The 24,212-nt window shown below is 42.9% G+C and overlaps 2 protein-coding genes across 2 annotated transcripts; both read left to right on the forward strand.

The window, feature by feature from the left end:
* The first annotated feature begins 2,383 nt into the window (after window positions 1-2,383).
* Window positions 2,384-4,933, forward strand: LOC128253413 (P protein). The gene has a single exon (XM_052981781.1). The coding sequence runs from the start codon at window positions 2,406-2,408 to the stop codon at window positions 4,530-4,532; it is 2,127 nt and encodes a 708-aa protein (XP_052837741.1). The 5' UTR covers window positions 2,384-2,405; the 3' UTR covers window positions 4,533-4,933.
* Window positions 4,934-7,100: 2,167 nt separating this feature from the next.
* On the forward strand, window positions 7,101-14,542 carry LOC128253384 (protein tiptop). The gene is made up of 3 exons (XM_052981734.1): window positions 7,101-8,053; window positions 9,132-11,647; window positions 12,193-14,542. The coding sequence occupies exons 1-3, from the start codon at window positions 7,998-8,000 to the stop codon at window positions 12,744-12,746; spliced, it is 3,126 nt and encodes a 1,041-aa protein (XP_052837694.1). The 5' UTR covers window positions 7,101-7,997; the 3' UTR covers window positions 12,747-14,542.
* Window positions 14,543-24,212: the final 9,670 nt, after the last annotated feature.

Raw genomic sequence — 24,212 nt, forward strand, 5'->3', positions numbered from 1 at the left:
CGGGAGAGACGAATCGGAAGAAAGAGATGGCTCATCCGAAAAGGACTCTGAGTCCTTCATCGCTTGATGAATGGTGAATGGTGGCACATGTTTGCTGAGCTTACCATAATGTTGCTGTAAGTTGTAAATTGGAACCCAAGCCAAAAAATAATATGTTTGTGTTTTTATGTTTTATTTATAATTAAACTACTGAAGAAAATCAATTGGTAAAAATATAAATCCCTTTTTTTTTCTAAATACATTATATAAACATAAACATGTTAATATTTTATAACTTAAAAAAAATATTGTTTATGTAAAAGTGTTTTCATGTTTTATGCTAAAGGCTAAAAAGTCTTTACTTTGAGTTGAAATAAAATCGCTAAAAAAGGTTAAACACAATATTATTATTATTTTTAAGATATTCTTAGTCTTCGTTGTATACTTATTCTAAGATACGAAATCGCTTTTAATGTCTCCTCCAGCCAGATTAAATACATGCTTATGTTGTCCTGTTGATACATTTTAAATCCCTAGTTCTAAAACCTTAGTGAGTTATATGAAAATTTTCTTGAAACTAAAAATTAGCCCCTGCAAAGTGAAAAACAATTGAAGAGTGACAAGTTCTGTCTTTGAAGCTTTTAAATAACTACACCTCCTTCACCATGGTAAGCTCCTTGTTCAAGGCAAAATAAATTAAATCTCTAGAAAAATGTGGAAAAAATCACCCGCGGCTGTGCAAAAATATTCCGAAAATTTTCCCAAAAATTCTGACAGGTACTTTGAACCCACAACTCGTAAACATTTGCCAAAACCATAATTTGTTGTGTGCGCAAATCGTTAGATAGATTCCATTTAACTTTTGACTCCACCTCGATTGGGGGGACAGAGTTCCCAGGTAGCTGCCATTCAAGCCAATTGAGCTTTTGGCTTTACATTTTGCTGCCATTGTATCTGGGTGCTCAACAAAACGTATCTGTAATTGTGTCTAAATTTAAAGAGAGTGCAATTTTCCATGGGCTTGAGAAGGGGGTGACCATATGGGACGGGAGGGGGAAGAAACTGGCGCCTGCATTTTATGGCATTCTGGCTACGTCGCCGTCGCTGCTGTGGTTGTCGTCTGGACTCGTCCGTCACCGCGGAAAAAGGTGTCGCGTTTTTTTCTTTTTTTTGCATTCTGCATTTTTTGACAGATGGACAGGAGATGTGTGGGGTCTGAAAATAATTCCGCAGAGTCGCGCGGAAGTTGCAAGTTGTGATAAAAATCGTGTGTCAATTCGATTTGTGACGTTAACCGCTGCCTAAACAACAACAACAAAGCCAGCCGTTTTTGCAGGCCTGAAAAATGTTTCTGTTGCAATAGAAAAACGGACGCGTTACATGACATTTGTGGCAGCGAATTGGCAGCTTCCACAGGCTGCCTGCTGGATGCAATTGCAGAAACCTGACTGACGGGCAGCCATTTGTTGAGGAATGGGGTAAGCTTTTCGAGGTGATTGTGATTGCCTTGTACTGTGGTGAATTCAAAAAAAAACCATAAGGTTTAACAAAAGGGAGAATTCGAAAAAGAATGACTTTAAGAACGGAGAAGATCAGCCAAAAGAAATAACGGAGGAACAAGTTATAACAACATTTTGAGGCTGTCCATATATTACGTCATCACAATTTTTCCGATTTTCAAAGTCGAGCTTTTATCTTAGAATTAATATGCCGCCGCTTTGGCGTCGCTCTGCCGGTGCTCTGCCGGTAATTGCTGCAGTAGAGAGACAAAACGAAAGAACTGTTAGCTGAATTTGATTGTTTTTTAGGGGAATACTTAGTTTGAAATTTGTTGACTAAGTAAAGCGTTTCTAATAATCGGGAAACTCGACTATAGCGTTCTTTCTTGTTTGGTTTAATTTTTATAAAAATATTTAGTTTCTTAACAATAAAGTTAAAGGTTAACAGAAGGGCATTAATAAATTAAATAATTAAATAAATTAATGTATTAATATTCACAATAATAGTGGCGTACTTGATGGAACATTTCGTTTGTTGTGTTGTATTAACTCAACAACATTGTTTAAAAAAAAAAACTATACAATTGTTTTGTAACAATTCAAAAAAGTCGTTCGAGACCTTCTCCCCCTTATAATCAAAGATAATAATTTCACTGACATACATATATGGACAGCACCTTTAGAATTTTCATCCAAATAGCTTTATGGTCGGAAAAGTCTGCTTTACTGCGTTACAAACTTTTACCTGAAGCTATAGAACCCTCAGCAAGGGTATAAAATTGCCAAAACGGCGGCTCTTAGCCAAAGGGGTTTTGTTGGAACTGACATCCAATAATTTTCGCAAAATCGGTTAATGTATTTGTCTTAAAAGCACCTGTTTGACTGCAAAACTCAGTCGTGTTTGACTTACACATACATAATACACCTATGTACACCAATCAAATGAAAATTCTAAGTAATCCCTTTCTGGCTTTCAACGCAAGACGTCTGGGCGAACGGGGTTCGCAGGCATGGCCGACCTTGCGCCGAACCAGGTCGTACACGGCCCAGATTTCTAGGGTATCAAATCTGCAGGAGGATGATGATGGGCAGCAGAGGCCGTCTGCCCGCGACACGTTTATCATCCACCTCGTCAAGATGTGCATTCTGCTGCTCCTCTGGTTCGGCTGCACATTCATCGTGTTCGCATATGCCGTCGAGCAGAACCCGCGGTCCACGATGGTCACCGTGATGCCCAACGAAACTGCTTTGAGGAAGGTGGAGCTGCCCGGCAATGGAGTCCGAGTCACTCTGCAAGGTCCCGTGGATGGCCATCTCATGAGGTTTCCGGACGAGCACAGCGGAGGGTATGACGCTGGTTTGCGGGTGGAGTGGCGCAACCCCGACTTGAATGTGACACATCGCCGGACGGACATGTGGAAGATTGTCATGGACAGCGACGCCACGAAGTACGAGGAAGTGTCGAAGAAGTTTGTTGTTCCACGATCGGGCGGCGAGGATGCGCAGGCGGTGATCTCCCTGGAGAGCAGGCTTGATTCCCCGGTGTCGCTGCACATGACACTGGACACCGGTCCCCCGATCACGGACATGGGCGTCCTCTATGCCGGCCTCCTGATCGTTGGGCTCTACATGCTGATCATCTTCGATGTGATAGATCACACCTTTGCCGCTCTGATTATAGCCACCACGGCCATTGCAGTTCTCACCATCCTGGACCATCGGCCCAACTTGCCCTCGATCATATCCTTCGTCAACTTCGAGCCCCTGATGCTGCTCTTCGGCCTAATGACCATTGTGGACATCATGGCGACCACTGGCGTCTTCGATTACCTGCTTGTTGGCACGTACCGACTGGCCAGGGGCCGACCTTGGCCCCTGATATTTCTCCTGGGCATGCTGACCGCCTTGCTGTCCGCCCTTCTGAACAGCGACATCATGGCCCAGGCCCTGACCCCAGTGACCATTCGCCTGTGTGAGGTGATGTCCTTGCGGACCACCTACGTGCTGGTCGTAGTGGCCATATTCGCGGACATGGGTGGCGCCCTGACGCCCATGGGGAATCCGCCCAACGCGATCGTGACCACCAACCCGGCGGTGGTGGCAGAAGGCGTGGACTTCGTCACCTTTGTGGCCCACATGCTGCCGGGCGTGCTGGCGGCCATGCTCGTGGTCTTTGCCATCGTGTACGTCACCCACAGAACGAGCATCTTTGAGGTGGACCAACACCAGTTGGATCTGGTGGAGAAGAGGGCCGGGCCAAAGGAGCCGCCCTCCCAGGCCACCCTGGAGCGCATAGCTGAGCTCAAGGAAGTGGGGCCAAGCAGGTATTGGCTGAGGCCCGTGGAGAACTACGCCGAAACCTTGGCCGCTCTGGAGGCGAGCAGCCGGATCCGGAACAAGCCGCTGCTGATCAAGGGCTGCCTCGCCCTGACCTTCGCCCTCATCTGCATGGTCCTGCACTCAATACCCCATGTGGCGGCCGGCGCCAGCTTGGGCTGGGTGACCCTGCTGGCCGCCTTCCTGCTGATCATCCTGGACGACAAGAACGACCTGAACGCCACTCTGGGCATAATCCAGTGGAACATCCTGCTGTTCGTCGCCGCGCTCTTCGTGCTGTCGGAGGCCGTGGACCAGTTGGGGTTCTTCCAGTGGCTCGGCGACCACACAGTGGTGCTCCTGAGGAGCCTGAAGCCGCAGCACCAGACGGCGGTGACCATTGTGGGGCTGCTTTGGACGACCGCCCTACTCACGATCCTCATTGACAACGCCGCCGTTACAATCTTCATGCTCAAGTTCAGCTTCCAGATGGCCAGCAATGATGACGTTCCCCTTCCGCCCATGATCTGGGCCCTCACGTTCGGGGCCTGTTTTGGGGGAAACGGTTCCCTGTTTGGGGCCGTGTCCAACGAGATCATCGTCCAGATCGCCCTCCAGCATGGCTACAGGATATCCTTTTGCCACTTCTTCATTATCGGGTTTCCGCTGATGCTGGTCACCATGGTTATCGGTTCGGCCTATCTCCTAATTTCACACGCAGCCCTAAATTGGAACTAACACTTGCTTAAAGACCCAAACCCAGAGCTTTTTGTATGCTAAAGCCTTGAGCACTACGAAAATTATTTCTTCCCTTCATCGTTTTAAAAATGTATTATCAAAAGTAGCGCTTTGCATATATAAGTATTTATATAATGCATATCTAATTAAATTGGTATTGCGATTAAAGTAGCAGTTGGTAGTATAGCGAGCTGATATCAATTTTGTGGAATTTGGGCCTGCCAAAATTATTTAATGTCACTCCATTGGACAGCAATTATTATTATAGCGATATATTCAGTCATTGATTTGACAAGAACCGAAAAATAAAAAGGTCGCGGAATAATTCCACAAAAATGCATAAAAATTCAAGGATTTTCATCTAGTACAGTGGTAAAAGATACCAAAAAAATTATTATTTTTACTATTGAGAATCGTAGAGTTTAACCAGGGACCACAAATAACTATTATATGAACAAATTTAATTGAATACGATTTTCCTTAAAAAAATACGATTGCACGCAGAAAAACTAATTACCTACCATGGGCAGATAATTAGCACACAAGGTGTGGTGGCTTTATTTGACACCATTACAAAGCTAACTAGCAACCTATGTAGTACTATAAATGTAATGCATTTGAAAAATATGTATTATAATAAATAAAACTCTTTTTAAAACTCTATCGTTGTTTCGAGTAAAATATTATGTTCACAATAGAAGTACGATTTTTTAAAAAAAATTATCACATTATTGTTTAAATTATAAAATTTTGATTAAATGACTTTATGCGGAAATAAGGTAATAATGTTATAATGATTCACATTTGTTCCTTCGGATTTGCTGAATAATAAGGTCAGCCCTTAGACGAAAATGTAATCAAATGTAATATTATACTATTTGATATTGTTTGTTCAATGATTGCTTATCTTTGTTGTCTTAAAATAGAACTTCGGCATGTTGAAAGGTAAATACATAGTAAGATGTAAAATGTTGATTAGTATACGTTCGAAGACATTAAATTATGGATTATAGTTTATTTACAATGTAAACTGTAATTTAGTTTGAAATGCAACTGTCATTGTATCGTGGTTGCCTTACTGTTTGTATCGAACATTGCCTAAATGCCTTTGTCCTTTTTGTAATATAAAAAACAACAAAAATAAGACGCACATAAGAGCGTGGCAACAGGAAATATATTAAATAAAAATAAAAAACAATTTTCTGTGTCAGACTTTTCCACCTTTCCATTGACAATGCGCCGTGAATTTCCATAGCGGGATGAAATTGGATTGGGTATTAAAGCAGTCAAAATATTCGAAAACCTAAAATCGGGTACTAAAATTCCCCATTCATGCTTAAATCAGTTTTAAAGCTTTAAAACTCCAGAAAAACTTATTTACTTTTTGAGTCCGTTCAAATCGAAAAATCAATATATGTATGTATATTGAAGTTTTCTTTAGATTTTTAAATTTTAAAAATAGTTAACTGGTAAAAATTATGCATCTTTCATTTGTGTTGGTCAACAATTTGATTGGTGGTAATTTGTGCATCTATGGAAATAGTGCCAATAGAGCAAATTTTATTTTAATAATTATTAAAAAAAAACGTTTCTCATTGTGTTTTTCCGAATTAAAAAACCTATGGTACAAAAATGCTTCATTAGTTTTATAAAAATAACCTTTGGTTCCGGCAAGTTTACTTTTGTATACTTTGTATACTTTTGTCGCGTTCTGTATTTTTTCTTTGACAAGTTTGAAACGCTGAAGACGAAACACAAAACTAATAAAGATGCGTAATGGCTGTCTGCGCACAAATATTGGAAAATAATTACGACGGGGAAAGCGATAAGCGTCTGAAAAAGAAGGGCTGAAGAGATCGAAAAGAAATCAGTCCCTTAAACTAATTTAATGTGATTTTTAAATCGCCCATCCTTTACTTGCATTTTTCCAAATCTGCGCTCCCGTTCCCTCCTCGCAGTCGGTGAATTTCCCTTTATCCTTTTGCGGTGCATGCAACAATTGTTCCCTGGTCACGCATGCCAGAAAGGGATGGCCTTATGGGGGGTCGTGGAGAGGCAACAATAACATTTTAGGAAAAAAGCAGCGCAGAAATTAATGCTCTTGAAGTGCTTTAACAGTCCTCTCTCCCTCTCCCTCTCCCGCTCTCTTTCTCTCTCTCCCACCTCCTGCACATTGCTTCATTTTCAATTTCAATAAATAACCTTGATTTAAGCGGCAGCGTCGTCGACGCCGGCAGCGCAGTCGCCATTTGACCAGCTGCAATACAAACACAAGTACCACCCCCAGACCCCAGTCACACACACACGGGACAGACCGGCCACCCGCCCCCATACAAACACCTGTCACACACGGCCCTCTCTCGCTCTCTCTGGCTCACTCTCTCGTCTCTTGCTTGCCAATCTGCAGTCCTTGCTCTCAGTGCAGTAAAAATGAGAAAAAGTTGCACAGTTGGAGAGCGCAGGCGTCGCTGAGAGAGCAAGAAGGTCGCTCTCGCAGCTCTCTTTTCAGACAATATATCAATTTAATGGGGAAACGTCGGCAGTCGCTCTCACGCTCTCGAACAACTCATTTTGATTGCTCTCTGCTCTGCCCTGCTGCTTTTCTGCTGCTTTCTCTTTGCTTTCTCTCTGCTTTCTCTCTGCCGCTGCTCGCTGTCAGCTCTGAACGATTCAATTGTCAAAAGATGTTTTAGTCGAACGAAACGGCTGAGCTGAACGCAATCATGTCGCATTTTTTCCTGAGGTTTTCGCCAGACTTTTGAACGGTGGGTGGTGCAGTATCGGTACATCGCTCGACCTCCGCAGTGTTTGCAAGTCCAGAAAGTGGTTTGCCAAAACCGAAAGTCCGAAAGTTCAACGCGTCGAAATAAATAAACATACATAAGTCTTGTGGCAAGTCGTCAATAAATCATCAACTTAATAGCCCCGCCAACACACACACAAACACACTACGGAGAAGAGGAAGCAGCAGGAAGTGAAATTGGCGGCAGTTTGACCGCAACAACAATAACAAATAACAAATAACAAATACGCCTGCAACACACAACCGCACGCACACACCCACACTCTCGCACACGCGTTCGTCATCAGCCGTGGTCCTCCGCCTCCGTCTCCGTCTCCGCCTCCGCCTACCCCTACGCCGCCCCCTCCCCCACGAGCATTGTGACATTTGATTTATTTGACGTGTGTGTTTTTGATAGAAGCTCAACACGAAACTGACACACACATACTGAACCAGAACCCAAGAATTTATTTAGTGAACGAAAATAAAATCACTGGTTTTTCGCGCATGTTCGAATCGAAGTGAAGTGCGACAACAGAAGGGAGCCAACAAAATATACAAAAAACAAAAGCCAAAAACCAAAACACAAATCCATCGCTATCAATGAGCAGACGGAATTAATTGCCAAACAGCCAAAAGTAATCTAACCTTCGGAGATTTCGGGCCCACAATAATCTCAAAAAATGATGCTTCACGAGGCTGTCATGCTGGAAATCTATCGCCAGGCGTTGAGTGCAAGGTGAGCGGTTCGACTTTTCCGACTTTCCCGACTTTCCCCCTTTCCCTATGATTGTTATTTTGCTACGTTCCATTTTGGCCTCCACAAGGAGTTTCCCAAGTGGAAAAGTGTCGCGAGAACAGTGGATGCAAATTGTAATTAAATACGTAATGATATTCTGTTTGGAAGTCAAATGTATCTGCTTTGGACAATGTCAAATTCTGAATATGTATAGTCGGAATAAAAATGTTTGAAGTGTTTAAATTTGTGTTTTTTTTTTATCAACAATGTAACACGTTTGGCACTTGTGATCCCAAGGGTTCCAAACAATATATATTTAATGCTTGCTAACAGAATGCTTATTTGAAGCAATTGCTTATATGTTTGACACTAGCTATATTTGATTTTAATTACAAATCCAAGGTGAAGTGGTAAAGCTAAGCAGTCATAAGAATAAATAGCTCGATTTTGTATAACATAAGAATATAGCTGGAATAAAATACAAATATAGAAATACATAGGTTACGAATGTGATTTATAGTGCTTCAGTGCTTTTGGTTTTGTTTATGTTAAAGCTACTTAAAATGTTTATTTTTTGGTGTACATTATCATGTGGGACAAACTTTCAGGCGCTCTTGCAACTTTATTAATTACCAAATATATAAAGCAGATTTGGAATCTTTATTTAGAAAAAGGACTCATCAGTCCTGAAAGATTAATTAAATATTGTATGGATGTTCTAAAATTGAGGCGACGTAATGAAGCCATTTCATAAGCTTTTGTCTTTTATTTACGTCTTAAAGGAAGAGTATTTAGAGTACATCTGTTCTTTTTTTTTGTGTAAGAAATTTTCTTTGACTGCTGACCTACTGTTGGCTTTGTTTATCCTTTAACAGATAAATGGTCATTCTACTGTTTACAATTTCGACCGCTCAATTTAACTGACTTTGGACATTTGTCCTTCTGAATGTAGTAAAGCAACAAAATGTTTGGCTCCTGCTGATTACAAATACGCTCATTAAGAACTTTTTGCATTAATTCATTATTCATGGTACAGTCGCCTTTTCCTAATCCAAGCCCTTCCCTCTTCCCATTCCAGTGAGTTGGCCAGTCCGCGCTGCCAGTCCCGGGAGTCCAACACCTCGGCTGGAGCGGGAACAGGGTCCGGCGACGTGCGATGTCCATCGAACGAGTCGCACTGCTCGGCCAACGATCGCCTGACTCCGGCTGCCACGCCCACGCCCACGGCCACGCCCCTCTCGCCGCACTCGGTGGGTCTGCCCCTGGCGGCGACACTTCCCCCCGCGGCTGCGGCTGCCCTGCTGCCGCCCCAATCCGCCGCCATGGCCGCTTACCTGGCCGCCGCCCAGCAGAATCACCTGCTGCTGACGAATCCCCTGGCGGCAGCGGCTTCCCTGGTCCAGCAGGCGGTGGAGGAGGGGCAGGTGCAGGGGGATGGGGAGGGGGAGGGTGAGCCGCCGGCCCTGGACTTCAGCAGGAAGCGTCCCACGAGCGACGCAGAGGAGGAGGAGGAGGAGGAGGAGCCGGAGCCGGAAGAGGAGTCCGAGCAGGATGTCCAGGGCGACACTGGACCACTGGATCTCTCTGTCAGCACGAGAAAGAGGCAGGGGCAGGACTCGCCGCCAGCCAGGAAGATGGCCAGAAGTATATGCGCGGACTACAAGTCACCTCTGCCACCTGGCAGCTGGATGCCCCCCATCAATCCCTACTTGGCGGCCGTGGCGGCCAAAACCGGAGGACTGGGCTCCAGCTCCAAGATGGCTCCCAGCGAGGCCAGCAAGGCGCTGGAGAAGATGAGTGAGATGAGCCGCCGGGAGACGCCGCCGCCAGTGGCAAGGAACTCCTCTGGCGGGCCAGCCTCGCTGGGATCGGCAGTGTCGGGGGGCGCAGGGGCTGGCTCCGGTGGTCGCCACAGTGCCTGGCAGTCCCACTGGCTGAACAAGGGCGCCGATGCGGCCAAGGACGTGTTCAAGTGCGTGTGGTGCAAGCAGAGCTTCTCCACGCTGGCCAGCCTCACCACGCACATGAAGGAGACGCAGCACTGCGGCGTGCAAATACCCTCGCCCTCGTCCGCCGGCGGAGCAGGGGCTCCCGCTGCCCCTCCTCCCTCCAGGCTGCCCACCTCCGCCTCCGCCTCCAACTCCGCCTGCTCCAGCAGCAGCAGCACCACGTCCAGCTCGTCGAACTCCTCGAAGTCGGAGCTGAACATGCTGATCAAGGAGACCATGCCGCTGCCCAGGAAGCTGGTGCGCGGCCAGGACGTCTGGCTGGGCAAGGGCGCGGAGCAGACGCGCCAGATACTGAAGTGCATGTGGTGCGGCCAGAGCTTCCGCTCGCTGGCCGAGATGACCAGCCACATGCAGGAGACGCAGCACTACACGAACATCATCTCGCAGGAGCAGATCATATCCTGGAAGTCGGGCGACGAGCGGGAGCGGCTTTCGAACGGCGGCGCCCCGCTTGCCGCCACCTCCACTGCAGCCCCTCCTGCTCCGACTGGGGGCACTGCTCCCTCCGTTAGCGCCGTGCTCACCTGCAAGGTCTGCGACCAGGCCTTTGGCACCCTCAAGGAGCTGAGCAGCCACATGGCCCAGCAGTCGCACTACAAGGAGTCGCCGACCGCATCCGCCTCGCCACCAGCTCCCGGTGGCGGTGGCGGTGGCGGTGGCAACTCCAAGAGGGGCAGACAGAACCGCAACGAGAAGCGCAAGAAGTCGCTGCCGGTGAGGAAGCTGCTGGAGCTGGAGCGCTCCGGCTCCGGTTCGGGCTCCAGCCTGGACTCGGCACTGAAGCCGCTGAGGGACTTCGCCGCCGCCACCAAGATCACCTGCGAGAAGTGCGGCAGCAAGATAGAGACCGCCCTCTTCGTGGAGCACATCCGGAAGTGCCTGGGCGAGAGCATTCCGATCCCGCCCAGGCGGTCCGCCCAGGGCGCGGAGCGACTGCCCAGCCCCGGCGAGAAGCCCCCATCGGTGCTCAATGCCCTGGAGCAGCTGATCGAGAAGAGCTTCGAGTCGCGGGCGGGCAGGGCCATGACCCCGGGCGGCTACTCCGAGGCCGGCACTCCGCTGGGCGCCAGCATCCTCAAGCGGCTGGGCATCGACGACAGCAGCGACTACACGAAGCCGCTGATGGACGCCCAGGCCATGCACCTGCTGCGCTCCTCCTACGCCTCCCGGGACCGCAGTGCCAGCGAGTCGAGCTCGGCCAGCCGGGTGGAGTCCTCCTACACGCCGGACCGACAGCAGGCCACGCCACGCCGCACGCCGGACACTCCTGCCCCTGCCCCTGCCCCTGGCCCTGCCCCTGGGCCGCCCCTTCCGCCGCCGCCGCCCACCATCAAGGCGGAGCCGCCGGAGGCGGAAGCCTCGTCGGGTGGCGATCGCGAGGGCTGCAGTCCGCGGCAGCAGCAGATCCACGTGAAGAAGGAGTTCAGCATGGAGGCGAGTCGGCGGAGTCCCCGCTCGGCCAGCGAGTCTCCTGCCCCGCCGACCGCAGGATCTGCTCCAGATAGTGGCAGCTTGCTGGCCCTCAACTCCATGTTCGATCAGCTGAGTGGCGTGGAGCACAACAACAACAACAACAACAACTCGGGTAGGTGTAAATTATTTGAGGGAATGCTGATGTTAGTGGAGAATGACATGCACTAGGTACAGTGAAACTAAATGTTATGCTCCGACAAAAGCAGTGAAAAAATGTTTGTTTTGAAAATACAACTGATATAAAATTGAGCCATAAATTCAAAAAGAAATATTGACAAAATTGACCCAATAAGATGTTAATATTTAAATCTGGCAATTAATACACTTAATTGATGTTAATGACAGTTGCAGCCACCAACTTAAAAAAGAAACTTTTAACTGGACTTTGAGTTATTAAATTGACGTGAGCCTAGTTTTTGGTTTCAATTGCCTTTAAAAACTCTTTAATTTATAAACACTTTAAGTTGAATAATGTTTGAGCTATTAAAACCTAAACGTCCATTTCCAAATCGGTTTTTCATATTTGAAGAATACAAAAATAAAATATGTTGTTACTTTTTGCACTGCTTAGAAAAGTTAGAAGCCGCAGATCTTCACTGACCATTCTCCGATTGCCTACTGCATAGTCCTAATGCCATCTCTTGATCCTTCTTCCAGGACACTGCTACAACAGCAACACGGGGAGCAACATCCCCAGCAAGAAGCCCAAGGCCCATCCCCTGGCTGCGCTGCAGAAGCTGTGCGAGACCGCGGATCCACCTGCCCCGCAACCGCGGAGCGGATCCGCCTCCGGACCCCCGCCCGCGTCCTCCGCCCACGGGAGCGACCTGGTGGCCTTCAGCTGGGCCTGCAACGAGGCGGTCCTGAGTGCCAGCAGCGGCGGCTCCGGCGGCGATGCGGCCATCATCAAGTGCTCCTTCTGTGATACGCCGTTCGGGTCGAAGGGCGCCTACCGCCACCACCTGTCCAAGGTGCACTTCGTCAAGGACGCCGGCGAGGAGTCGCCGCGGCTCAAGTCTCCGGCCGCCCAGAGCCCCAAGTCCTTGCCCATGGCCTCGCCCAAGCGGTCGGCCTCCAGGAGTCCGGCGACGGGACCTCAGCAGCCGCCCCCGCCCCCGTCGCCCACCATCAATCCCTACGACGAGAGTCCCCAGTCCAAGTTCCTCAAGTACACGGAGCTGGCCAAGCAGTTGTCCTCGAAGAACGCCTAAGGATGCGACGGGTTCGGTAGTGAAGTTGGAGCACTCAAAAGATGCCGGAATGTTAGGTGCTTATGCAAATAATAGTGCCTATTAGCGAACAGACTGTAGACTATGGGAAAAGAAGACAGCTACGTAATATGATCTCATTTCAAAACTAACAGAATGTACTTATAATTCTTGCCTAAAGTAAAGATACAAGTTTTGTTCAAAAATTATAAGCAATCTAGTGAGATGAAATACTTACACTCCTTTAAAATCTTGCAAACGCAAATGAACTGTCAGAATTACATTTTAAAATACCCGGAAAGAGATCTGTTCGCTAAAAGAGGTATACACTTGCAATCACAAAACTTGATTTCGAAAACCGAAGATTTAAAATCTCGAAATTCCAAACTCAAAACCGAGATTCCGAAAGCTCTCTTCTCTGCATTGATTTCTGATCTGTGCTCTTGCAGACGCTCTCTCTCTCTCTCTCTCTTTTTGTTTCTCTCTTTCGGGCGCTGCACACCAAACACTCTCACACTCACAGGGATTTCCCCTACTTTTGCTGAATTCGCATTTCCCCAGTCTCACAGTTCTCCACTTGGGGTTTCCCCTTGTCAGTGACGTCACAGCAATGCTGGTCCGCTTTTTATTGTTTCCCAATCGGACAGTCGCAGTCGGACGTGCGAGCGAGAGGGGGCTAGCCAGCTGGAAATTCAATTACCACCACTTTGACGAACTGCTGTCCATCAAGGCGCGTCGGACAGAGACGGCCATAGTGACGGAATGACGAAATGCGACGACACGAGTTCGTCAAACTACGTTCGGATGGGGGCGAGAGGGACAGCAACAGCCCCGGTGGGTGGGGAGAGAGCGAAAGAGTGGGTGAGTGGCCCAATTGAGTGGCAAGTGGGATTTTGAGTGCAAATCGGATTAGAGTGCACGTGCACTCAGAGCAAACGAGTCAAACGTTATTTATTTAAAATGCCGCAGTTCCTGGCCAAAAAAAAAAGATTAAAAGCGTGCCAAAAAAATTCGAATTACTTAAATTTGATAAGCTAAACTAAAACAATTAAATCAGTACACCTAAGCAATTACAAACAAACGCAACGCAGTATACGTAAAATCTTAACACTTCAAAAGTTAACCTCATTTTATGGTTGAAGGAAACTTTTAATGATGCATATATAGCCTCATACCAAATAATGCATTGATTAAATGTAAATATCTAGCGAATAGCACTTTCCTTCCATATGTCTAAAGATTATCAATATTTACATAAAGGTATAGAAAGTCGAAATCAAAATGTAGCCACAGCAACGCATGTATACGGAAACAATTTTAAAAATTATATATACACCACGAACTATATGTACACGAACTATATGTACACTACCATATACCAACCACTCCAATCTCAACAATAACTAAGAACCTTGAATATCTAACCTAGGAGTTAAGCCTAAGAGGAGTGGGAATTTGCAGAATGTAAAACATTTCATTATCATCAACAACAATCATTATGGACGTCATCTCTCGTCGGCAATAATTTAAATCTATATCTATGATATATGGCAACTATGTATACGACTTGTATTTGGGTTTTTGTGATATTATTTTTAAAACGAATCCGTTCGCTTCCTTTTCGCCACGCCCCCCCACCCACACCCTATATCCTGCAACACCTCCCACCCGCCCCTAGATCGTAAGTTAAGTTATATTACCGCAATAAAGGCGCAGCATTCAAAATACAAATTACTTGACTTTCTCTCTACGAACAAGCAAAACCAAATCGAATCTGGACTTGATCTAATTGAAATCTTTGATTGGTGCGCAATTTGCAATCCAAAAGAAATTACCAAGTTTTGGAGGCGGATGAAGAGTTCAATAAAAAGTTGTATGTTTACGATTAAAAGAGGCTTTTGATTATCTCCATTTATTTTTTGGGTATTTGTGGATATCATTATTTGAACTTCGTTGGATTTCAGTACATGATCACATAACAAAATCATAAAATTTTTTTCAATCGAAACAAATTCTAAAAAATAAATGTGAGGCAGAATGGTGATGGCTCAAATCAAAATACATACACCACCTCAAATGCCTTGCATTAAAGTATAGATGTTTATTCAATACTAAGTAAGGGTTTATTAATTATTATACATTATTTCCAAGTTTTTAAAATCCTTAATTTATTTCTGAGACACCCCAAACCATTTTTTAAGATATTGCAGCTAAGAATTTACTGTGTTATTCAATTTAAAAAATTTTTATTTGTTTTAGGAATAATTTTTAATTTTTTTGTTTATATTACTTCTGTAGGACGTAACAGGTAAATATACTTTTATTTAAGGAGGATTACTTAGGTGAGTCATTTATGTTATCTAAAATTTGTTAGGGAACCAAACATCCTTTTTAAGTTATATTAAACTGGTTTAAAAAGTTATATCGACAAATCCAGAGATCAAACGTGATTTTTATTTTTTGGTGACGTCATTTTTGGATCAACTAAAGTATTGGTCCTGATCAAGAATATATATACCTAATATGATCGGAATGGCTTCCTTCTATCTGTTGCATACTTTTTAAAGATTACAATATGCCCTTGTACCTGTACAATGATCAACTTCATCTTTTTGGGATTTTGATATTGAAATAATCAGTGCCGTGCTCGTGTAGAATCCAAATAAGCTCGAATATAGAACCTTTACCTATCTCGGTCGTACTTAAATATATCCCAACATGATAAATTCTAACTTTTTAAAAATTAAAGGAGTAAGTGATGATTAATTTTTTGGATCAATTAAAGATTACCGTGTATTTAATCCTTTTTGCGATTTTTGAATTTATTTATACCTATTTTTATTCATTTTTTCTTTACAAAGCCTTTTTGAGGACATGTTTTCTAAATATTATTAGGTCTTTTTGTTTTTAAGATGCAACTTAAATTTCGACTTAAGTGGTAAAGAAAAACAGAAAAAATTGAAAGCGGCAACCTTAGCTTTCTTTAAAACTAGGTGTATAACAGATTATTGAAAGTAAAAGCTGAGTAAAAAGTTCTAGTCCTGTAGGGATTTAAATTAAATTTAATGTTAGACAATTTTAATGACCTTTAAATAATCATACAAACAACAAGAGACAAGATCTGCGACAATGGCTGAATCAACAAGCTTAAATCCTAAATTTTTCTTCATATACACATGTAGGAACAGTTTTGATATGCCATCTCCCAGTAGTCGCTCAATTAGCTAATCATGTTTGTATTTTAGCCAGCCTTGGGCAGTGGCCTAATCAGCAATTAGCCGGGCCTTTCAATTGCTCCCCAATTGGCCAAATTTTGGGGCCGGCCAAAAGCCCAGTTAATTGTGAAACGATGGTGCCCGAAACATGGCACATCAAATTGTAAACTAATATTTGCTAATAAACACGCAGAGTTAATTAAACCTGAATTATGGGCACATGGTTGTGTTAACTCCGTGGGGTGGTATTTGGGGTGGGAGGGAAAGGACGATGCAGGAACAGAAACATGCGCGGATTCGCTGATTTATGGGCAACAAAGGATTAAGACAACGACATCCAGATACCGATGGCAACTTCATACGCATATCGCCCTATCCCTGTCTCTTTCTGCGCGCCTATCGCCCTCTCTTTCGGGCGACGTTGATGACGATCCGACGCCAACAAAAATCTCCTCGAAAACTTCAATTGCCAAAGGATTCATTTTCACTTAAAATTTATGATGTGTGTGCGTTGGGGGCTGGCTCTTAAGTGCACAGAAAAAAAACTATTATGTGTTATTTAGGTGGTAAATGGAAAGTTGTGTGTGCTTTTTCTTATTAAGAAAACAAAAATAAAAACATTGTTTTTTTTCTTGTGCCAGCAAAGATTTCTTTCCAATACGATAGCACACTGCTAGTTATTTTGTGTTGAATTTAAGCTGTAACAATAAAGTTAAATTATTTTATTTTTTGTCTGTGTAAAATGTACATATATGATGTGCCCCGGGGGAGTGGGAGTGGGAGTGGGAGTGTGGGGGGACATGTGCTGGGTGTCACATTTGTGTTAAGAGATAATTTTTGGAAAATGTTCGAAACAACTTTTCTGGCCCGCCTCAGTTTTCAGTTCGGCTTCATTGATGGCTTGGTTTTTGGGGCGGTGGCGCGGTTTTCTTGCCTCCGAAAGTTGCACACGGGACACCTTTGGGTTGACCTCCCACCCCCCAAATAACCCCTGCCCCGCCCCGCCCCTTGCCGCTGCTCCGCTTAATGAGATACAAACACATAAATTCTGAAAAGTGTCATGCATCGCACATAACGCTTTACTTTTTTGCTCTTTGATAAGCCAACAAAACTGCCGACACTGACACTGTCTCTATGTCTATGCGGGGCGGTGGTGGAAGAAAGTGGGAGAAAGTGGGTGAAAGTGGGAGGAGAGTGGGAGAGCCCGAATCTGTGGGCAAAGTTAACTCGTGAGTCCTGAGGCAAAAGCAAGGAAATCATATTTATATGGGCATAATGTCAAGATCGCAAGAGGAATTTAAACATGGAAGGAAATAAAAATTACGGATAGTTGGGAAGTAAAACAAGGAGTAAGAATATGCTATCGACATATATAGATTTTAATTTGATTCGATATGTTTTCTGTAGTAACTATTTAAAAAGAACAGTAGAATTATAATAGTAAAAAAAAATATGTTTCTTAAATTGCTTTACAAGATGGATTATTAGCGAATAGCGATAAAGTTATTTAATTGTATAAAGAATGGCAAGAGAAAGCTATTTTAGTAGGGAAAATCTTCATAGATTGTATTCGTTACTGTTCACAAAGCTAAAGTGAAATAAAAAATAAAAAATTAATGATTTTATTTGAAATAGGTTTTGTCTTATCAATTTGTTTTAAAAATTAAAATAGAAACAGAGCTTATTAAGCTTAAGCAGCTTAAACTAATTATTACATATTTAATTTTGTATTTAAAAGAAAAGGTAAATAAATAATTGGTGTCCTTGTGTGCTGTTCACTTTTGCAATGATGGCAACAATGTCAATCCGTGTGAAAATTCCACCCAACGCCCCCAATCCGCCCACTAAATGAGCTTGTGAAAATCTCAGTTCTCTGTGCGACACTGTGTGTGTGTGTGTGTGTGTGTGTGTGACTCCTGGGTGTTGGTGTGCTCATCAGTGAGCCATACGCTTGCCATATATCCTGTGGCATGCATAAAGAAAAGTGTAATAAAATTTGATTTATTGTAGACAAGATTCGAGTCGGATATGTTTCCCCCTCCTCGCCCACGTGAGTGTGTATATAAGCCAGGATGTTTGTGTGCATTTCGCATGCTCATTCGCTGCTGCTTCCACGCCTGCGTCTCGCTTACAAGGCGGCGTCTTCCGCCCATCGCCCATCGCCCACCGCCCACCGCCACCCCCTTTTTTCGGGGCACACACATCCTGGCGAATGAGGCGTCGGAACTCACCACCCACCCGACGCCACCCGCCCCCAGGGCGACTCATGCATCACTCGTCTAGATATCATTCATCTCGTTTGCTGCCGTTTACCTCGGCACATTACCCACTCCCACCCACCACCCACCATCCACCACCCACAACCCATACAATCGCATTCACATTTTCTGACACTTTTGCTAAACTTTTGCACTGCAGGCGCTCGTCCTGCGTCCTCTGGCAGTCTCATTAGTCCTCGCCGGGCTCTGGCTTCTGTTCCCGGCTCCTTCATCGCCATCACAGTGTGCGTCGCATCTGAATCCGATTCGGGATCTGGTGGTGGGTGGGCGTTCCTCGGAGCTGTCTGCCCTGGCTTTTTCTGCCAAGAAAAACTGAAAAACTGAAAAACCTTCGGATTTGTAGGACAGAGAGGGACAGAGAAAGTCTGTTTCTGTAATTGCCATTTTGTAATTATTTTTCTTGAGAATGGGTTGATGATTTCCCGCATTACGCCACGATGATCTACGGTGGTCGGGATATTGAATAGTAATGTAGAGCCAAATTAATGGTACGGAGTAAAAATATGTTATGTGTCTGCTGCAGCTGAGTTACTTAAGTATAAAACTGCAAATTTTTAATAAATATATATTTATTTTGAAGTTGACGTTTCTATCTGATTTTAATATTTTTCACAAAATACTGAAGGTATTGTTTTCAGAAAGATTTATGTAAGCTCGAAATTATCACAAGAAAAATGAACATTTTCTTTAGTTCGCAGAACAACCCAAGCAATTTTTTTTATTTATAAGCCAACACGCATACACTCAAAAAATTATTATTCTTAAATAAAGAAAACAAATTTTTTCCTACATTTAAAACAAAATTTTAAAATATGGAAAATAAATTCTGAGTTTTAAAAATGTTTTTAAGCAAAGAATTTTAATAAAATATTTTTTAAGCTACAGGAATTTTTTGCAATTTCCTTAATTTAAAGTGGTTTTTGCTAAGCAGCCGCTTCTTCTTCTAACGCGTCTACGAATCCAAAGATCCTCGGTTCAAATCCAGATTGAGAAGAAGTGAGTTTGTTGTTCCCTCTCCTTTCATAACACTATAATTAATCGTATTTCCTTTCTTTTTTTAATTAAAGAGAGCGGGTTCAAGAGGGGGTGGGCACATATTTACAAAAATTAATATAATATTAAATAACAGATATAAAAAAGATACCAGCCCGTTCCCCTCCCAGGGCTAAGGGAATTTTTACAAACTCCTTTTTTTAAACATAAAAAATAGTTTTAATGTTTTAGAAATATGTGGCCCTACATTTTAAAAACCTTCTTTCTGTAATATAGAATATAAATCCAAATCGTAGGCTATTTTTAAAATCAAAGGCGAATTTTTATGTTTTAGAAAAACAAATTTTTGGAGTGTAGGTACAATCACAGAAAGTTAAACTTATGTAAATTATCATTTAATAGTTATATTTTAATAGCTTCATGTTTATTCATCTGTGTATTGAATTGAGCTGAACAAAAGCGTACTTTTCATCAGGCACCAAAGTGACATTGGCATCACGCATACGCACTGTTGGTCAAGCATTTAACATATTGAAATATTTGCAAACATTTTGAGAACGTTTAGGTTATTTTGTGTTATTTTATAGGTGTGTCCTCACGGATGCGTGGTAGTGTGTATTTGAGAACTTTTGCATTATGGTTGGTGGAGACATAAATCAAAATACCATTACGCCCGAAAGGTCCGCCCATATCAGGAGACAACCCATGCCGTGATTTATTAGAAAAACTGCAAGGGAAAACCCCAAAAGAGGGGGGTGAAAGGAAAACAGGAGCAGCAGCTAGAGCCAGAGCCGGAGTCGGAGCCGTAGCAAGAGCCACAACAGCAGCAGCAGTAACGCGTTTCTTTTGATAAAAATTTTGAACTAAATCAAAACTTCATTTCACATCGGTGCCATTTCTTGCGCCAGGGCCTCAGTTGAGTTCAGTTCAGTTTTCAGTTTTCAGTTGAGTTGAGCGAAAACTCCACCCTCGTGCAACAAAAAGCGAGACGAGAAAAGTGCACAACATCGAAACAAGAAATGGCGGCAAAACTAGAAAATGTAGCCAAGCGATGTCGGGGGGCGGAAAATGTTACACTGAAAAAAGGTTTGACGTGTGGAAGACTTAAAACTCTTTATGAAACATTTAACTAGGCATGCACGAAATTCAATTTAAATGAAAATAGTTCAAATAGATATTATAAGTGGTGTTTGACAGCCCAAAACAATTAAATAAATCCATGTTTATTTCAAGGCCCAAACGGAATATTTCTCAGTGCAGAGAAATATGCAGGGGGTGAGGCTGGTGCAGCAGGATGCTCAAAGGATGCCTCGTCCTTCTCCTCAACGGTGTCGCATTCAGCAAACGACGATGCCGCATCGTTGTCCTGCGACTTGACTCGACAAAATTCACTGCTGGCTGTCAGTTCAATAAATCATTTGCGTTTTGACACGTCGCCCCCCCTCACCCCTCACCCCACACCCCACACCCCACACCCCACACCCACCCTCGAGCATCCTCGAGCTGCGCCAATGAAAATCCATAAATACAAAAACAAAGCAAAAGCCAGGGCAACAAAAAAAGGGAAATAGAAAAACTCAGAGACGCGAGACCGAGACCGAGAAACAGCCCCAAAAGCCCGGCTTCCAGGCTCCATGTGGGATGCACATAAATTCCAAGCCGTAGGAGCGCTTTCCTTTCCTTTCCTTTCCCTTCCAAGAGGAAAACTCGCCGGAGAGAGGTGTCGCAAAAGCGGAAGCGACCGACAGTCAGCCGGCAAGTCGAACACGAAGGCATTGCCACCGCCACAGTCCATAGATCAGAGCCCACTCCCAGGATGTCTGCGCCCAGATGATGACGATGGCGATGGCGTTGCCGATGCCGATGATGCTGGGCATGATGAGGATGTCGCCGCAAGGACGCCTCAAGATGCAGTCCCACCACCACTCGGAGATGCCCCTGAGATGCAGACCCAGTCCGGGTGGTCGGGCAATATATTACACCTGGAATGTTGTGTTAAGCGAACGGGCATCTTGAAGCGGTCCTGCCACGCCCATGAACAGCAGCTCCCGTCAATGTAAGCTGACCACTTGAACTGTGGGTGCAGGACGCACGCACTACTTGCCGCAGGCCCTGGAAGCTACAATTTTGTAGCACATATTTTGCTGACAAACACTCTTAATACTTATCCGTATTTTAAAATAAAATTCCCCGGCTTGAACCATTATCCATGTCTTTGGAATATGAAGTCGAAGCTTAAATCTCTGATTTTACACAATTTTTTAGCTATACCGCTAAACCTTTAGCTGATGGAACATAAGTTTGAATGGGACTTTTACTCATAAGCAGGCAATTATGATGTACAAGTACAAATGATTCGTATAAAATATCATTTGGGCATTACAAAATATATTCAATAATGTAAAATGTGATCTGGAATTTATGGCCAATAATTTAATTATTAATACGATGACTACTTTGAAATTGAATTAAGCATTAAAAACAAGAGAGGAAGCAAACTTCGGCAAGCCGAAGTTTATATACCCTTGCAGCTATTGCAAAAATTAAACGTTCCTGCAAACATTAAAATTATGATATACTTGCGTATATGTTTAAAAACATTGAAACTATGATGATTTGCAGGTCAATTATTCGATTGTTTATATTGCTATATAATATCGTTTTTTGATTTTATTATAACTAAAAACGTAATTCTGAACTGTGAAATTATTATGTCAAAAAGAATTTAAAAAAATTACAAAATAGATAAGTTACATTTTTTTTAATATTTTTCTTGTTTCCATTGGAGCTTAATGTTATAGTCGTCCGATTATGATGAAATATATATACCCTTGCAGCTTATGTTAAAAATGAAATATTCTTGAAAACATTAAAATTATCATTTACTTGCGTATATGTTTAAAAACGGCAGCTATATGATATCGTTTTCCGATTTTAATAAAATTAAAAGCGTAATTCTGAACTGTCAACACAAAAAAAAATTTTAAAAAAATTAGTTACAAAATAGAATAGTTACATTTAAAAAAAAAAATTTATATATTTGTATTGTTTCCATGGGAGCTATATGATATAGTCGTCCGATTTTGATGAAATTTAAACCGTTATTCTGAAATATTTAAGCACTACTATAGGTCGAAGAACTAAAAACAAAATAAAAAAAAACAGCAAAGTTAAAATTGTTTTTAATTTATTATTCCGATTGTTGCTATAGTCGTCTGATTTTGATGAAATTTAAACTGTAATTTTGAAATATTTAACCATATAGCGAAGAATTTTAAAAAGAATTAAAAAACAGCAAAGTTAAAATTTTTTTTCCGATTGTTCCTAATCTACTACCTGCAGACAAAACAACTTTTGGGAAAGTTTCATGCAGATATCTTTAAAACTGAGAGACTAGTTTGCGTAGAAATGGAAGGACGGACGGACGGACAGACAGACATGGCTAGATCGACTCTCCTAGTGATGCTGATCAAGAATATATATACTTTATAGGGTCGAAAATGTCTCCTTTACTGCGGTGCAAACTTCTGACTGAAATTATAATATATTATGCAAGGGTATAACAAGGACTTTTTAAAGTCGAGTAAGAACACATTAAAATATTCTGTGCAAGGATTTAAATATGCTTCATTCTTCTATTGTACTCATTCATACTCTAACCTTGAGTTAAAAAAAAAGGTGAACCATATTTATATAGCGTCGAACATTTGTTGGAGTTCAGCGCAAAAGTTTGTGCTATAAATCAAACCCTTTGGGACATTTATGATCGTAAAGTTGAAAGTAACGAAATAGCATAATATACCAGGCATGAAGATGAACAAAAGCAGTAAATGCGTCGCCGCTATAAATTCATTCAAGCCGAGAGAAGCCGTTTCGATTCGAGTCCCCTTATCGCATCCTTAACATTACGGGAAGCCAGGAATTGGCATCTGCAGCCCCAATAATCATTCATAAAGGGTTGTTCCATCTTGCATTTTGCTGTCCGTTGTTAAAATAAACGATTTAATGAAAGTATTGAGGTCGCTGAGGAAACACAGTGCAAGTGAATTACAAAAATGATTTAAGGAGTGGTGGGTGGTCGTTGTAAATCATTCGATTAATTACAGTAGCTGTTAAATCGATAGATATTTTCTTCTTCGGCTGTATTGTTGAACAAAATGTACTCTTTTGGACCCATTTTCTCTTGTTCAGTCAATAACAGAACAAAACATATATGAGAAATATTAAAGTTATGCCGGAGCAACCAATTCGTTTTTCAATTACAACAAAGGAGCAATCAACTTGAATAAAATATTTAATGTCTGCCCTATGCAAAAGTATGGGAATCTTCTAAACCAGCTAGTAAACAAACAAACAAGGAGCGGAACAAGCAAACAGAATGAAATGCGCCAAGCGACAATTTCTAATTACAAATTCGCCACAACATTTAACCCGTTTTTTCGGACACACACATACCCAGCCGTACGAGGATAATTTCCATACTAAAACACACCTTTCGGACGAAAGCAAACATAGAGGTTAAGGGGAAAATTGTGGAAAAAAGTGCCACGAGCGTTGCTCGACTAGGATATTAGCAGTAAAAAAACCAAGTTATTTTTGGTGAGCAAATACTTTTTTCTTACAATCATGGAAAGGATGCAGATCATGTATACAAGCAAATTATAATTATTTACATACAAGACAAATCTTTTCTAATAAACAATTTACTAAATCATTTCTTGTAGACAAATGCCATCAAGATTAGTAATATTTTAAGTTGTAAAGACTTTCCCAGTTATATAAATACAATGGAAAAGCGGAAACAACAATGAAACGCTCTCATGAATTAAGAAAAAATATTATTTATTTTTAAATCCATATCCCTGTATACCATTTACACCCTGCAATTACCCGGGAATTCTAAAAAAAGCTCAGCTTGCAACATTTTATGCTGATCCCTGTCAGGCAACAAAACACACATAATCTGCAAAAAGGAAAACAAC

The sequence above is a fragment of the Drosophila gunungcola genome, assembly GCF_025200985.1.
Source record: "Drosophila gunungcola strain Sukarami chromosome 2L unlocalized genomic scaffold, Dgunungcola_SK_2 000008F, whole genome shotgun sequence".
Lineage (NCBI taxonomy): Eukaryota > Metazoa > Arthropoda > Insecta > Diptera > Drosophilidae > Drosophila > Drosophila gunungcola.